The sequence below is a fragment of the Rattus norvegicus genome, chromosome 7 (genome assembly GCF_021556685.1).
Source record: "Rattus norvegicus strain SHRSP/BbbUtx chromosome 7, alternate assembly SHRSP_T2T, whole genome shotgun sequence".
NCBI lineage: Eukaryota > Metazoa > Chordata > Mammalia > Rodentia > Muridae > Rattus > Rattus norvegicus.
The window spans coordinates 121,618,486-121,636,594 of NC_141540.1; the positions used below are offsets into that span (position 1 = coordinate 121,618,486).

Consider the following 18,109-nt stretch of genomic DNA (forward strand, 5'->3'; position numbering starts at 1 on the left):
GGAGAGCCCCATAAGATCACAGGGTTGACTGAGGACTCAGGCATTCAGCCTCTGGCCAGCACTACCACCAAAATATGTGGCAGATTGCTATCCCAGAAAAGACTGCAATTCCAAATTCAAAGTGAAGTTTTAGACCTTAAGTTGAAAAATCATAATTGTACCATCTTGTACTGAAAACACACGCATATTAAGCACACGGGACTAAATCTAGACAAAGCTACAAGACACCTGTATGTAAACAGCTTAAATGCAGAAGGTTAAAATTAAGTGGGTGGGATACTTTGATGTTGTAAAGACTTCATTTCTCTAAATGGCTTTAAAGATTCAACTCTGTGCCAATCAAAACTCCAGTGGAATTTTTAGGGCATTTGACGAGCTTTCATGCAGGAGAGTAGAGGGGTGGCCAGTCACTGCTGCTGAAGGAGAGTCTGTCAGGAGTGGTTATAAACATAGCGTAATGAAAACTGTTTGCTATACAGGTGTCCTCACATACCTGATGGCTCTAACACGGCCTAGGAGCACATTTGTGTGCACGTGAACGGTGCTTTAGAATACCCATGGCCCTGCAGCTCACTGAGGGAAAGGACAGACGTTTCAATTAATGATTCCTGGGCAGCTTTTCTATGGAGAAAAACTGGATGCCTACTTCAATTACGTACCACCATCAACTGTGTACTAGTGTTTTGTTTGTGTAAAGTAAACTCTTTTTTAAAAGTTGGCCCATATAGCACTATGCTCCCAGGACGAGGAAGAAATGCCCCAAATTAGAGAAGACACAAAAACTCAGATCATAAAGAATAATGTTCTGCCTCATTAAAATTCCAAACTTCTGTTTTGCAAGGCTCCATCTGCAGTGTAAAAGCACGGTGAGCTGCAAAACCACGCATGATGGCGGGCTCAGCCTCCCACCCCGACACAGACTCCTACAGATCAACTAGGAAACACACAAACAACCAAGCAGACAAATGGCCAAAAGATACGTGCAGATGCTTCACACAGGGAAGCAGGGGTGAGTCAGTGTGTGGAAGGCTTCCACACTTTAAAACACACTCAACTTCATTCAAAAAAAAAAAAAACAGTTTAGAACAAACTCGAGACCATCTCACCCGCTACCTTGGAGGCTTTTCAAACATGACAAGATCAGGGGAACTTGTAGAAACTAGGTCTTTAGGAAACAACCTGGCATGATTAGGTGTTTTCAAGGAGCCGGTATCTAGCTTAAAAATAACTGGCTTGGAGAATTTCTTGTCCACAAGATCTAGGAGTCTTGGACGATTTATGTGAGATCATACAAGTCCTGCATGCAATTAAAACAAAACAGAAAGCAAACATGACACACGGTGCTGATGACAGTGGGTATCTACAGGGAAGGCTACACAGCAGTGAGGGGTGATAGCCACGTACCACATACGGAGATGAAGGCTAAGGGTCTAACCCCAGGTGATAGGGAAGAGATATAACCAGGACGAGAGGCAAGGAGCAGACCGGAAGGCCTCGTCAGAATAGCTTCCTTATTTTATTTTTGCCATGGGCTGAAGTTGCCAAAATCAGAACATGGAAATCAGAGCCATCTGTTGACAGGGTAAGTTAGAGAGCTGGACAGAAACGCAGAAGAATGTTTTGAAATCTGCATCAAATCACAGAGACAGAAATAAAAGCCTGTTTTAGTTTAGTGGGGAGGAATAGTGTCACTTGGCCATCATTTATGTAATAGTAAGAGTGCTGTCGTCACCCACAGGAACAGTATTAAGGTGCGTTAGTTTAGTCGTGGTCACTGCACAAAGTCAGGATGGGCAGGAAGAGCTGTTAAACTCACTGCCAGTACAGGTTCGAATCATTTCAAGATCCTTCGATCTTGATCAATCGCTGAGGAGCTGATGAGATGGTTCGGTGGGTAAATGCTTGGCATGTAAGCTTGAGGCCATGAGTTCAGATCCCACACCCACATGAGAGCCAGCTGTCACAACATATGTCTGTAAGCACAGCGCTGGAGGTAAGAGAGCTGTATTGAAGGGCTCGAGGCCAGCCAGACAAGCCAAAATGGCAAGTTCCAAGTCAAGTGAGAGAACTACCTCAAAAGACTAAGGTAGAAAAGTTAAAGGAATACGCCCAAGGTAGAACTCAGGAATCCTGGTGTCCATGCACAGGCAAGAACATCTGAGCATGCGAGTGTGCCCCACCTCTGCCACACCACACGGAGAATGAGTGAGGTGGACTAAGCTGTGAGAGAAGTGGCGGGCCAAGCTGCTCTCTACAACCTCTCACAGGTACTTGAAACCAAGATGGATGACGTAACTCAAGCCATGGAAATTATAACAGGGTGAAGATAGCCCATGAACTTCACCCAACAGTCTTACTGAGTGTGTATTTAGTGTTGTGTGTATGTGCAGTGGCCCATATTGGGCTCTTGACCTTCTGTGTAGAGGACTGGGGTTGATATCTAGTGTCTTTCCTCAATCTCTCACCACCCTTACTTTCATATTTTAATATGAATTTTAATACTTAGAACAACATATGGCGGTGCGCACCCTGGCATGTGTGTGGAGCTCAGAGGACAACTTGTGCAGGACCACTCGCCTCTTCCACCATGTGGATTCCAGGAGCACACCCCAGCTGGGCTGGACATTGGCTAGGCTGGCCAATGAGCTTGAAGGGTCTGCCTGTCTCTGCCTCCTTTCCCTAAAGCTATGATTATAAAAATACATGTGTTATACCATTTTTTCTGTTAAATAATATAATTTTGAGATTATAATATACTTACATTTCTCCCTTCCTTTTTCTCCCTCCAAATGTTGCCATGTAACACCTCCCCTCCCTTGTTTTCCTTCAAATTCATGGCCTCTTTTCCTTAATTGTTGATACACACACACACACACACACACACACACACACACACACACACACTTCTAAATATACACATACACCCTGATCGGTCTGTATGTTACTTGGATGCATGTTTTCAGGATGGCCACTTGGTGTTGAGTAAGTAATTAGGGCCTCATCCCTGAGGAAGACGACGTCTCCTGCTCTCAGCACTCTTTGCTTGCCTTTAGTTCTTTGTCTAGGTTGAGGCTTCACCAGCTTTCTCCGTTCCATATTAACACGCCTGTTGGTATTGTCCATGTTCAGGTCTTGTGTAGGCAGCCGTGTTGGAGAGACTTCATGGATGTAGGATATCTTCTGATATTTCTAGCAAACATCCTGCTTCTCTGGCCCGTACAGTCTTCCTGACCCTTCTTCTGTTATGACCCCTCCTCAGGTGCAGGAGTTGAGTTGCAGGTGTATGCGTAGGACTGGGCTTCACAACTCTGCATTTTGATTGGCTGTGGTTCTGCAATGGTTTCCTTCTGTGGCAAAGAGATGTTTCCTTGATGAAGTGTGAGAACTACACTAATCTGTAAATATGAAGATAAATATTTCTAATTTAGCTAGGGACTATGCTCTTTTATTAAAATGATGGTTGTAGGGTCTCCTCCAAGATTCGTGACTTCAGTGCCCTTGAGTAGTCGGCTAGGTTTCCAGAGCCAGGCACGACTTCCTTCTTGTTGAGCAGTCTTAAGCCCAATCAGAAAGCTGTTGGTTACTGCCCCAGTGTGCAGGTCACTACCTCACCCTTAGCACCATTGTGTCATGCTGCTTGTTGATGTGGTCGTTGGCATCACAGCTGGGTACACTGTTGGTTGTCACCCTCCTTGGGAAGCTGAACGTCACCTTCTGGCACCATGAAAACTAGTCCTGAAGGAGGAGGCTTTCAGGTCAGAGCCAGCTCAGGTGCTGGGGCCTGAGTGTCTGAAATGCATGGTGTCTTCAGGGACAGGGCCTACCTTCTACCTCCTGGGGGCAACCAAGGACAGCAGAGTAGCCTATAATGTTTGTGTTTTAGGTTCTCTTGGACAACCCTGGCTAACAACTCAAAAGAGGGCTTCTCATGCTTCCTTGGGGGGTTATGTTAGAGTCTATTTTGTGCTAGGCTTTTAATAGGCTCTGGGTATCTGAACCCAGGTCCTGATACTTGAATAGCCTGCACTCCACTGACTGAGCCACACCTATAATCTGACAGCACAGCGCTTTCACCCTGTGAAGCATACACTCACACGCTCTGAAGGAAAGACTCCTTAAACTTCTCTGAACACATCACTGAGAAAGCTGAAAGACAAGCCACAGCCTAGAAGCGATCTGCAGCACAAATTACAGACACAAATTATATGTGCATATATATGTAATGCTACGAAATCAATTTGAATGAACAACAAACAATACACAAGACAAATGGGTTAATTATATAAAGAGGCAAGTCACAGAGGAGGAAATAAAAACATCCAATCAATATGTGGAAATATTCCAATTACACCAGCTATGTAATGCAACTTTCACACAAGTGATAAGAATATAAGGCGCGAAAATATCAAGTGCTAGTGACGGTGAGCAGGGATGGCGCTCTCGTGTACTGCAAGCTCAGACTGGCCCTGATGTTTGAGGAGCCAATCGAGAGCAAAGATGACAATGAAGATGGGCACACGGTACAGCGGAGGGAAGCCATCTCTAACAGTCCGCCCTGCAGGACACACACACGGCTCGTCACCAAAGCCGGAACTCTGAGTAAAAAATATCAAACGCCAACATGCCAACCAGCAGGGGAATAAGCAATATACTCAGATGTTATAGGAGATTAGGAAAAATCTCTGCCTAGTGACAAACACTCAAGAGTGACCAAGTGAGAGAGTGTGTGTGTGTGTGTGTGTGTGTGTGTGTGTGTGTGCGCGTGTGTGTGTGTGCACATGTGTGTGTATACTGAACTCTGGTCTTCAGACAGATCAGTAAGGCTTTAAAACTCTGAGCAAACTTTCCAATCCTCCCCTCTCCACATAGCGGTATTCTTAAACTTTACGTAGTTTCAGGAAAATATAGAATAATGTTCTTAAGCAAGATAAAGTTAGCTCTATATAATTCAAAATATATATTGTACAAATACATAGAGAAAGGTCTAGAATATACCCACCAAATTACTAACTGTTTATACTGTGGAGAGAACAGTGTTGCAACAGAGACAGTCAGAATGTGGAATGCCTTTATTTCCAGTGCTCCGATGTTTTTAACAAGTGTGTTCACTCACTAACTCATGTAGTTATAAAGCAGGTATCATTTATAAAGATTAAAATACAAATTTTAAAATACTGTAACAGAAGTATGGGGAAGTCATGTGAGACCATACTGAAATGAGACCTTACTTAGCACACAGAAAGATTTTCTAACAGCTGTGACATTTTCATTGGACCTTGCTATTTGGATAGGATTTTGTCAAATGTTTATAATTTGATAGAAAGCTGAAAGCTGACTGACATTTTCCAAACACACATACTGGCGCATACCAATGTGCATCTCACCCCAGGGCCTTTTCTTTCAATGCGATATGGCCCTCCATGGAGAGGTGGTGGTCTATTCTACTCCCCTGTCTCCTGAGCTTGGGCAGGACTTTGTGACTGCCTGGATGAACAGAACATACTGGAAGCACGATAACATGGCTTCTGAGATTGATTATACAGCTTCTGCTGGGTCTCTGCTGTCTGCTTGGACAGAATATGCTCACCCTGGGAACCCAGGCGCCATGCTGTGAGGAAGCTCTCACTAGCCCATGTGGAAAGACCACTTAAATGGGCTCATGTGGTGAGGAACTGAGGCCCCCCAGTGTATAGCCAGCAGCAACAGTCAGACACATGAGGGAGCGAGCCTTCAGAAGATTCCTAGCCTGGCCTTTGAGCTCCTCAGTTGAGGCTCAGAGACCTATCCATCATGGGAGTGGCGAGCTATCCCACTGTGCCTTGTCCTAATTCCTGACCCAGAGGGATCCACGAACATAATAAATGGTATTTACACCACAAAATTTAGACCAGCATGTTACCCTGGAATAAAGACAAGTCTAAAGAGAAGGGACTACACACGGAATGTCGCAGAGGCTGTGAGTTCTGGCTGCTTGGGGTAAGGGGACCTGAACAATTGGCTGGGATCAAACTGTGGAAATTTCATATGACAATATGAAAAACTTAGACTTATCTCCCTGGCAGCAGAGAGCTGTTGACAGTTGTGGAGCTGGGAAGTGAAATGCTAGGATCTGCATTTTAGCAAGCCGGGGAAAGGCTGCAGAAAAGAAAGCCTTAAAAATAGGAAAAGGGTCTGGAGAGACAGCTCAGTGGATAAAGTGCTTGCTGCAAATAGAAGCCGAGGAGGCATGGAGCTGTCTGCAATGCTAACACTCGGGTGGCAGAGACCACATCCCAGGGCAAGTGGGAATTGGTGAGCTCTGGGTTCAGTGAAAGACCCCGCCTCAGTAAAGAAAATGGACACCCACTAAGAAAGACACCTGACATCAGCTTCAAGCCTCTTCCACATATGGGAGGTACATATACTTAAACATACATGCCCACACATGAACACACACACACACACACACACACACACACACACACACACACACACACCACACCACACACACCACACAAACATACTATACACACACACATAGCACACACACACACCACACACACACATACCACACACATACCATATACACATACCATACACACACACACATACACTACACATACCATACACACACACCATATACACATGCATACCACACACACATACCACACACACACATATATTAAAAATAGCAGGAAGAGCCCCTCTGCCTGACATGGGTTCTGGCTAAGAACACCAGTGGAGGCATTTCCTCCTGTAGCATGTTCTGCAGCTTCTCTTCAGGGTGGTCTCTGATTCTCAGCTGTACTCTACTCCACTTGTGTTAAAGTGTTGGAGGGAAAGTATATATGCACACAAAAGCCCACGTTGGCTGCTTACTTTGTAGTGCAGAACCAAAAGCAACCAAAGTGTCTGTCCTACAGTGGGTGTAACCCTAAACTGTATATCTTATTCTGCACTAAGAAAGGAATGATCCAGCCATGAGAAGAACTTTCAAGACAGGTCACAACCTCAAAGAAGCCTATCTCCTTCCTTCCCTCCCTCCCTCCCTCCCTCCCTCCCTCCCTCCCTTCCTTCCTTCCCTTTTCTTTCTTTTTTTCAAGACAAGGTTTCTCCATGTAGCTCTGGCTGCCCCGAAACTTGCTTTTTAAACCAAGCTGGCCTTGAACTCACAGAGATCTATCTATCTCTAACTCCCAGGTGCTGGAATTCAAGGGGTGCACCACCATGCCCAGCTGGAAGCCAATCAAAAGTGGCTCCTCATACATGATTCCAATGCTACAACAGTCTAAGAAAGGAAAAACAACACAGCAGTAAAGAGGTCAGTGGCTGCCAGCACTGGGGGAGGCAGGGGTGAGAAGTAGAGCACAGAGGGACCCTGGGACAATGAGGCCACACTGTATGGTAATAGTGTATGTTTGTCACATGTTCATACCCACATCATGAGTGAAATGGGACAACACTGCAGTCTTAGGATGACCATGGTGTCAATACAAGCCCAAATGTAACAAGTGTGAATAGTGACAAGCCATGTGTGTTTTGCACAGGAGCACAGAGACTTTGCACTTTCCACTGAGTTCTGCTGTGAATCTAAAGCTGCTCCCAGAAAGAAAGTCTATATTTGAAATGTTAGGAGGAAAAAAAATGTTAGGTGATGTTAGACTACAAGAAGAGTTTTCCCCATGGCCCTTCCTTCAAGCTTTCAGATTTGAGCTGTTTGTTTTAAAGGCCCTGTAAGAACAGACAGATGTGGCCCTAAGGAAGGCAGATGGGGTGGTTCTCCACCCCAAGCTCAGCACCTAGGAGGTGGAGGGAGGTGGTTTTCTGTGAGTCGTCCCAGGATAGCATGGAATGGCAACCTGTGAGTTCTAGGCAAGCCAAGGCTACACATAGTGTAACACTATCTCAAAAACAGACAGACAGACAGACAGACAGAGTTAAATGCCAAGAAAGCTGTCCCTGGGTTATAGCCATTTACAACAATTCTCTATGCTAATGCCATCTCATACAACCTCAAGTTTTTGTTATGTTTATTAAAATCATTCTTTTAGTTCTCACAAGAGTCTATAGGAACTATCTGTAAATAGTTCTTGTTCTTGTACAGCAAGTCTACACTAACACTGTGGTTTTTCAATTTTGGGTGTTGCACATCTGTATAAGGAGAAACTTTGAGGTGTAAGGTCCAAGAAGAGGGAACGAGAGAAACTGAACTGTGAGGAACTACCTCTGTAAGGAAGGAGAGGACAGCCAGGAGCTAGAAAGCAAAAGACAGATGAGGCACTGCTTAGAGGTACTCAGGATGTCCCACTCCTATCTTGGTGACAGATGGGTCACCCCTGTGGCTGACCAACCTAGAGGAGGAGCCTACTGCAAGCAGGATGCAGCTGGGTATACAGTGTGCACTTAGCACGCGTGCCTTGAGGCCTGGGCCCTGTCTTCAGCCCCAAAGTGTACTAAAGTTGAGACTTTATGCAGATCAGTGACGGGGGAGAGGTTCAACCAAAGCCAGACCCCAGGGGATCCTGACAAGAGGAGACCCCAGGTGGGACTCAACATTGTCATTTACTGGAGGTGACTTTGGTGTAATTTTGTGTAATTTATCCCGTGCCCTTTCCCCCCAAGGTTTTTGAGACAGGGTCTTATACTGTAGTCCAGGCTGGCTTAGGTGAGGCTGGCTTGGAGTTTGTAGTCACTCTGTCTCTCCAGGATTGCAAAGGTGAGGCACCCCACCCAGCTTTCTGCTGTGCCCTTTTCTAGAGCTAATGATTCAGGAGATGGCTGAGTAGGCTGTGGGGTTGATTGGTGCTGTTCATTATGCACCGATGTTCACAGTTCCCCTTAATGCCTGCTTTGGAAGGATCTCATTCATTAAACTTCATCAGGAACAAGTTTGCTAAAAAAACACGCTAAAATTGGGCTGGAGAGGGGGCTACTCTTCAGAGGACCTGGGCTCAATACTCAGCACCCATATGGTGGCTCACAGCTGTCTATAACACCAGACATCAGGATCTAACACCCTCTTCTGCCCCCCATAGCACAAGGCACACGTGGTACACAGACATACATGCAGACAAAACACTTATAACAATAAAAAAATAAATCCTTTTTTTTTTTGGTTCTTTTTTTCGGAGCTGGGGACCGAACCCAGGGCCTTGCGCTTCCTAGGTAAGCGCTCTACCACTGAGCTAAATCCCCAGCCCCAAAATAAATCATTTTTAAGAACAGAAAATTAGTTCTGCTCGTTAAGGCTTTCAAAAAAAAGTATAAGGCTTGTAATTAATTTTTAAACAAAGTTAAAAAAGAAGAGAAAGAAATAAGAATCCCAGAGGCAGGTGGCTGACAAAATGAGAGTCAAAGGCCATGCATGGGCTGTGTCTATCATACTAGTCCTGCCCCTGATGACCAATGATAAACAAAGCCAACTGTTGATATAGTTCACAATCAAATCTTATATTTTTGTAGCCTTCCCTTCTAGAGCATCGTGAAGAAAATGTCATCTGTAACCAAGTTACCTGTGTCCCAGAGGTTGCAGACTTCCGCTTCCCCTTCTGACAGCCAGGAAGTAGGAGAGGTCAGAGGAGGGGGTAACCGTGGCAAAGGTGGCTTTGGCTGCTCATATGAGTACAACAATGTCAGGTCCTGACAGAAACAAGAGAGGATACATTCCCTGAAAAACAAGGCTGCACCAGAGATATGGGTCGGCCATTGAGAGGGCATGATGCCCTTAAAAAGACTGGAGGTGGGTTCCAGCATGTACACCAACAGCTTACAACTTCCTGTCTGTCACTCCAGATCCAGGGGCCCCGGTGCACTCATGTGCACACACTAGACACATTATCAAAAGAAAAATCAGCGTGTGCTAGCTAGTTTTATGTTAACGTGACACAAGTTACAGTCACTGAAGAGGAGGGAGCCTTAATTGAAAAGATGCTCTCATAAGTTCTGGCTGTAGGCAACCGTGTAGGGCATTTTTAGGGCAGTGGGGTGGCTGGAGGGTTCCAGACATGATTTCTCTGTGTAGCATTGGCTATCCTGGAACTCATGCTGTAGACCAGGCTGGTGGGGAACTCAGAGATTCACCTGCTTCTGCCCCCTAAGTGCCAGGATTAGAAGCGTGCACCACTAACACCTGGGCATTTTCTTACTTAGTGATTGAGGATGAAGGGCCCAGCCCGTTGTGGGTGGTGTGGTCCTGGGCTCTATAAGAAAAAAAGCTGAGCAAACCAGTAAGCAGCACCACTTGATGGCCTCTTCATCATCTCTTGCCTCCAGGTTCCTGCCCTGCTTGAGTTCTTGCCCTCGCTGCTTTTGATAATGAAGTGTTATACAAAATGGTGAGTGACATAAACCCTTTCCTCCCCAAATGACCAAGTTGCTTTTGGTCATGGTGTTTCATCACAGCAATAGTAATCCTGACTAGGATATCATGCTTGGGATCTGACATGAATTCAGCCAGGAAACAAAGCAAACCTATCCCTGAGTCCTGTGGATCTGTTTGGCCTGTCTATAATGTTGACCTTTAAAGCGTGTTATGTAAATGGATGACACAGTGTGCGACCCTTTAGAATTGGCTCTTTTCATCCAGCACAGTTCCTGGAGATCTACCCAGGTCGTTGTGTACACGGAGAGTTCCTCCTGTCGCTGGGGAGGTGTACCCCAGATACTGGAATTTAACTCTTTCAAGTGTGTCTGGCATCTTGTTAGATTTGAGTATCTTGTTAGAAATAAAATTTCTGAGTACAAATTTTTGTATAAGTGGATTTGCGTATCTACGAGATGACCAGGGGTGCCATTTTTGAGGTATAGGGGTGGATGTCATATATTCAGGTTTTGGTGTTTTTGAGACAGCGTCTCACTATGCAGCCCTGGCTGGCCTAGAACTCACAGAGATCCACCTGCCTCCCGAGTACTGGGATTAACCAAACATGTTCACCAGAGACACACATTCAGTTGCTGTTTTTCTTTTTCTTTTTTTTTTTTTTCCGGAGCTGAAGACTGAACCCAGGGCCTTGTGCTTGCTAGGCAAGCGCTCTACCACTGAGCTAAACCCCCAACTCCCTGTTTTTCTTTTTTTAATATTTATTTATTGTGTACAACTGTTTTGCCTGCATGGGTTTCTATGCACCATGTATATCCCTGGTGCCCATAACGGAGTTATAGGTGGTTATGAGCTGCCATGTGGCTGTTGAGAACCAAACCTGGGTAACTGTGCAAGAGCAGGAAGTACTCTAAACCACAAACCCTCTTTCTAGCCCATGTGTTCAATAAGACACAGCCAAGCTGTTTTCTAGGGTGACTTCACCTTCTGAAAATCCTACCAGCAAAACAGGGGTGGTCTGACTCCTCCACATCCTCACTGGCACAGGGACTGTCACTGTTTCCCTTTCAGCCATTCTGACATTGCCCGGTGTGTACCTCGGGGCTGACAACATCTCCCCCAGCATCTCACTGTCTCATACTGTTTGCCCACCGCATGCTGGACTGTATCGGATGCATTGCTCTATCAAGTGAATTATCGTATGCTTTCTTCCCTTTAGCTTGTCGATAAGGAATGGCATGAGCTTAGACTGACATGCCTCCGACTCAAGCCTGTAACAATCTCTTCTGTCGTGTGTCTATCTGCGTGTCCTTTCTTCCATGGGAAGGATATCAAAGATGATGCAAGCACAGAGTATCCATGGTTACCTGTTGGATTCTGCACACATTAAACTCATCATCATCATCATCTCTGACCAAAAATACCATCGCAGAAGAAAAGCCCCAAATGAGCACAAGTGCATTAATTTCATTCTATATTTTAGGAATTGTGTCTTATAAAGACACAAAGCTTCCCCAGCTCTCAATGACAAAAGTCTACACACATATATCCAAGTCTGGCTTATTCCACCACATAAATGTTCCTGGCTGTTTTATTCATGATTGACAAAACCTGGAGTAAGCTTTGGTAGGAGAATGGTGAATGGTGCTCCCTCCAGACAGTGGAATGCCATTTAACCATAAAGAGAAATGTACACTTTTACATATTGAACTCATAGTTCCACTGAGTTTCGTGTGTGTGTTTGTGTGTGCATATGTGTGTGTGCACACACGAGTGCATGTGTGCATGTGTGCAAGAGCATGTGCCCACACACAAGCATCTGAAGACAGGAGGATCGGGAAGGATCTCTTCTTTCACTCCATGCCTTATTCTCTTGAGACAAGGGCTCGCTGAACCTTGAGCTCACTGTGCTTGCTAATAATACTCTTCTCTCCCCTCTGCTTTCCCTCCCCCTCTGCTCTCCCTGCTCTTCACTCCAGCACCGCCCACTTCTTACGTGGGTACTCAGGATCTGAACTCGGGTCTTCATGCCTGCACAGCAAGTGCTCTCACCGACTGAGACATCCCTCTAGCCTCACAAATAAAATTCTTAGCAGAACAGAGCTTTCAAAAGTAGAACAGGGCTCACTAGAGTATTGTTATCAAAACTAAGGAAACCTTTTATGCTTATGATTGACACTGGTCCATTTTCTTTCCTCAGACTGTCCAGAGTTTTTAATCATTAAGTTTGGTAATAAGGTTATCTGTAGCTTTCAGTACCTCAAAAACAAACAAATAAAAATTCCTTTTTCCTGCCCACTAGGAAAATAAAGAAAACAAGGTTGCGGTTTTTTTTTTGTTTTTTTTTTTTGGTTGCAGCTGTTTCCATAGCAACTGATAGGGATGTTGTGAAGTGGCTCACACAAAATTAAGGCTGACCAAAGCCCTGATGTCTTTGTGAGTTGCTAAGTCAGTGGTGATGGAAGATAAATGTCTGTGTTCTGCTGCTTCCATCTAGGATTCTACAAAATGAAGAATATACAAATTTTGCCCTTTGGTTTATTTCTGCTCAATATGTCCTATCTGCACAATTTTGACCTCATCAGAGTTGCTGGAGAAGAGGAAATTATGCTTATTCTGATCCTGTTGGCGCGTCGTGCTTGTCTCGGCTGTCACTGCCTCTCCTCAGAAGAGAGGCACTTTAATGTCTTTATTCATGCTTTTATTATTATTTTATATATTGCAAAATACTCATTGCAAAACAGCAATACAAGTGAGCAAGGAGTCCTGCTCACTTCTCCACGGGTGTGGAGCTCCTCACCGGGGGCAACTCGTACTCCCTGCTTTATGAATTTGGGGGGAAATTCTCTCTGTAAACACAGTTTTTAAAAATGAAATGGAACCATATATATATATATGATTAAGCAACCTACCCTGGCCATCTTTCTACGTAATAATGTAATCATTCATTGTGTGCTGTCCCAGCAATGAATGTTCACTGAGGTACGCATTACAAACGTGCTTCTCTCAGGACAGAGCTGAGCTGTGTTCCTGACATGTAAGCTAACTTGGTCATTTCCTTTGGTAGTCATTTGAGGATTTTTCTTGTTTCCATCTATTACAACCGTTGCACTAAAACGCTTCATGGAGCCACCTCTCCGAGCCGCGTGTTCACAGTGGCATCTCTGAGCACTCACACAGGCTGGTCTTGAGTTTGAATGGTGTCAAACTGTACTCTTAGATAGCATGCCTGCTTGTACCCAGCAGCAAGCCGGAAGGGCCCCTCCTCTCCCTGCAAACACAGGGTGGTAGCAATTAACATTGTTTTCATCAGCGTGAAAGGCGCAAAACTTGTGTTTTACCTAATTACATGTGAGACTGGGTAATATTTTGTGGGGTCCTTCACCGTCTCGTGTGTCTGTATGTCTCGTGTGCTGTAGATTGGATCCAGGGCCTCAGGTACATAAAGCACTCTCCACCGCTCAGCTGCAGACCCAGCCCTCTGCTTACCAACTTCTTAAATCCATTTATTATATTCATTTGCTCATTTCATCATGGATGGAAGAGGCGCCCATGAGGCCCCACCCCTCCTGCTTCCATGTCTTCTGTTGTGCGAGCACCGAGTTTAGTCAGATTGACTTGCCCAAGCACAGGCTCTGCCAGGACTAATCTTGTGCAGGACTTGCTGAGGAGAAGGGCTTCATGGGAGGAGGCAGAGGAGGAGGGGGAGGAGCAAGGCATGAGGATGAAAATGGTCAAATATCATTATTTAAATGCATGGCACTGTCAATGCTGCAGAGAACAAGGCCAGTTAAGATGCTGTACTGTTCTGTCAACTTCCTGTAAAGTCACAGCAAAGGCTTTTTAAGGCTGTGGGCATAGCTCGGTGGTAGGGTGTTGCCCAGCATGCACTAGGTTCCGCGCCTAGTACCACCAAATCGGTAAACGAACAGCACGAACTATAATCTTAGGGAGAACCCATCACAGTTTTACCTCACTGACACTTAAGACTCTGAGTCACACAAAGCACAAGTGCCAAGAGCAGCAGGGCATCTTTGCGGGCTGCAAAGGCGGCTTCCACCTTGTGCTTGGTTACCTGCACAGCAGCAAAGGGAACCGGAGCGCCTACCTCTGTAGATTTCCACGCCTTCATCCCCAGGGAAGGGAAGTACAGGGGCAGAGAGGAGCCAGCCGGCGAGGGCACATCCTGGCACTGCTCCAGCCTCAGCCTTGCCTTCGAGGTGTTTTCTGTCAACAGAAAGTAAAGCTCCAGTTTTTCTTTGGCGATAAATAAGTGAATGTTAGCATTTTGTATTTGTGTATAACTTTAACGATTTCTGAGGATTCATTCTGCCTACTAAGTACACATCACACACCGAGGGCCGCCTCTGCGTGTGTGCTCTTCACAACATTAGCAAGCCCAGAGGGGTTCAAAAAGTACAATTTCATGTCCATGGCCCTGTCCCATCTCAGCAGTTCTGCCATAGCTTTATCATTAGAAGTATTTTTAAAATAATGTAAAATGCAGTGGTAGCTATAACGTAACACATAGTAATGTATAACTAACAGAACTTCAAAAGGTGAACACTATTCAAAGGGAATTTTAGGACTATAAGAATGATGGCTATAATTAGATTAGTTAGGGAGTCTTATTGATGTAAAGTGAGTTTCATATATCTATATGGGAAGAATAGATCAGAAGTGTATAGATTATTTATGAGGCGAACATACCTTTAATATAAAACAAAAACTTTAAACATAAAAGAAAACATATGGGGTTGGGGATTTAGCTCAGTGGTAGAGCGCTTGCCTAGCAAGCTCAAGGCCCTGGGTTCAGTCCCCAGCTCCGAAAAAAAAAAATACAATGAAAATAAGCTGGTGTGTCTGCTATGTTTTCTGTATTTGGCATTTTTTTTTGTTTTAATATCCCTTGCCTTGCTGGATTGGTTACTGTGGATTAGTACCAGTTCTAGGTGGACCTCTGGGCCACGATGCAGCTCAGCCACCTAGCATTTTCCCAGCATTCATGGGCCCTAAAAAGAAAGAACTGTCTACACTTGATCTTAGCCAAAAGGCCGAGAAGCGATAGAAAGAACTGTCTAAAAGCACTAGTGCTAACTCCATCGTGCCATGCTGTTATGGACAACGAAAGGTGTGGGACGGCTGCCTTCATATCGTGTTCGCACACCTGTGGTGGGGAACATAACTATCCCAAAGGGCCTAAAATTACAGTGACTATGAAAGAACTCCATCCCCAGATCTGCAGCATCTACAGAGCTTCTTCCAAAAGCTTATCCAAAAGAGGAATGGCCAGCTCTTTCCTCTTTGCCATTCATAATTCTCCCCACCGCACAAAACAAAGACATACCATGTATCCATTTTGAGAATGGGTCTTCTTCCCCAAATGTAAGGCACCAATAATAGAAAGAGCGAAACAAGCAAGCCACCTCAAAGTGACCTCCATTGGTCAAGTCAGGGAAGACCCAGCAATCTGTTCCATCCATAGTCTTTTCAGGGCAAAGCAGTGGCAATAAGGAGTACTTAACACCAGTCCGTACCGGGATACCTGATATTCGGATATACGGTATCACTGCACAGAGAGGCAGGGCCAGTTACCAATGTCATTTCACATCGGGTGCTTTTCATCCCCATCTGTGGTCCAAGAGCGCATGACTCCTAAGGAATAGCCCCCCAGAGCAGGGTAATGAAAGCCGGGGTGTGGGGGAGAGGTGTCGTTACGTTATGAGTGCAGCAGTTCACAAGCCTCCGAGCCTGAGCCAGCTTTGGCAGAGGCTTTAGGAGTCCTGTGGCAGCATGGTGGTACATGCCTGAAATCCTAGCACTGAGGAGGTAAAGGCAGGAGGGTCCCGAGTTCAGGGCCAGTGTCTACATACAGATTTGGAGGCAGACTGGGATCCACAAGATGCCCGCCCCCCTGAAGAAAACGGCAGGCAAGATGGCTTGGCAGGCTAAGTTGTTCTTTGACCTTCATTCACGCGCTACGACAAGCAGGGGCGCAAATACGCAGGTGCTTACACACCCCAAGTAAGTGCATGAAATATGATAATTGCAGAGGATGCAGAGATGTGAAGGTAATGGAAATATTTATATTCATTAGAATATATATGTAGGGCATTTTATGGAGAAAAAAAAACACTTGAAATCCAATTCAATTTACTGTTTTGACAATGAAGGCTGCATTTGCCAACTAGATTATATGGTAGATATTTTCCCAGAACTGCGAAAACCAAGTCTGCAGTTACCAAGAATTGGAAACACTTAAAGTGCGTACTGTAAAATCGGTTTCTGGAAAGTACATTACCCTGACAGCCACAGGGCAGTTAGGGTTTGAATTTGCCCTGCAGTTTCTGATTATGTCAGGTTAGAATACAAGTTTAATTAATAGTTGGTACATTTTAATAAAAGGTGTTTTCTATTATTCCCAGAAGCTGACAAAGTAAATTACTCCTAATGACTGTTTAAAAAAATCTTTCCCCAAACAATGTGTTCTCCACTCTTTGCTTTCAAAAACATGAAAGACTTCATCACATTATAGCTGACAAGAGATAGGAAATATTTCTCTAATAAGTCACTAGATAATTGTTGGCACGTTGCTTGGAAGGAATTCATTGGATTGACAGTGCTACAGTAAAGCACCTTCTAGGCCTGGCTATGATTAATGTGAACAGGTTTTAAGGCATTTATGTGTATGAAAACCATGAAATGAAAAGGATGCTGCATGGTGCTGACAGCGAGCGACGAATGGTATGAATGGGATTCATATGTGAGTGGATGGCTCTGCTTAGAGCATAAAAGCACGTGATTCCAATTAGGTGGGGTTCTTTATGTGTGATAAGTACTTCTTTTTTTTGGAGCTGGGGACCGAACCCAGGGCCTTGCGTTTCCTAGGCAAGCGCTCTACCACTGAACTAAATCCCCAACCCCGTGATAAGTACTTCTAAGACCGTACGATGAACCCAACGGCTTTGATAGGATGTGTACTAAGTCAGTCTAGCAGGGCAAAGTGGCTGCTTGTCTGTAAGCCCAGCAATGGGGACAGGGGCAGAGGAATGCAGTTTGAAGTCAGCCTGGGCTCTAGAGTGAGATTCTTCCTCAAAAATACATTTTTTGCATGTATTTGATATTTGAGAGACTTTCAAGAATTCAAACACTAAGACTCAGTGAGAGATGTGGAATCAAATCCGACCTCAGCAAGAGAAAGGAATGACACAGTTTTCACAGTTAGGGACCCCATGTTTTCCTCAGACGAAGTGCTGCATGTCTCAATCCTAATGGAACGTACACTCCTTAAGATGTGAGAGGAGATGGGAGTGGTCAGTGGTCAGAGCGTGGACTGCTACTGCAAAAGACCTGGATTTGGTGGTCAGCACCCGCATCGGGTGGCACACATCTGGTCAGCCCGTAGCTCCAGCGCCAGGGGCATCTGACGCCCTCTTCTAAGTTCTCCCGGCTGTCACTCATCACACAAACCCACACAGACACAAACCCACACAGACACACACACAGACACACACGCAAACAGAGCTAACATCAGTGAGAATGTACATGTGATGTAATTTTCTTCTTCTCTCCTGTTTTCCCAGTACTGGGAATTGGACCAGATATTATACGCATGCTAGGCAAGGGCTCTTTGAATTTCATCTTGGGAGTCCTACTATGTGCTTCAGGCTGACCTTGAACTCGTGATCCCCTCGACTCCCAAGCAGCTGGGATTATAGGCATGTGCCACCACACCAGATTTGCTTTTCTTTTTCTCTTTTATGTCTATGTTTATAACATACCAGACTTTATGTTTATTCTCTTTTATAAAAT

At 45.0% G+C, this 18,109-nt stretch overlaps 1 protein-coding gene across 7 annotated transcripts in view; it reads right to left on the reverse strand.

Annotated features, from left to right (window-relative positions):
• Enthd1 (ENTH domain containing 1) overlaps positions 1–18,109 on the reverse strand; it is a 114,731-nt gene that overhangs the window by 49,735 nt on the left and 46,887 nt on the right. For all 7 annotated transcript variants that reach the window (XM_087559094.1, XM_087559098.1, NM_001135913.1 and 4 more), the window contains 2 exon segments: positions 14,406–14,524; positions 9,492–9,618 (listed from right to left, as the gene is read on the reverse strand). In XM_087559094.1, the coding sequence (XP_087415220.1) occupies positions 9,492–9,618; positions 14,406–14,524 (246 nt within the window).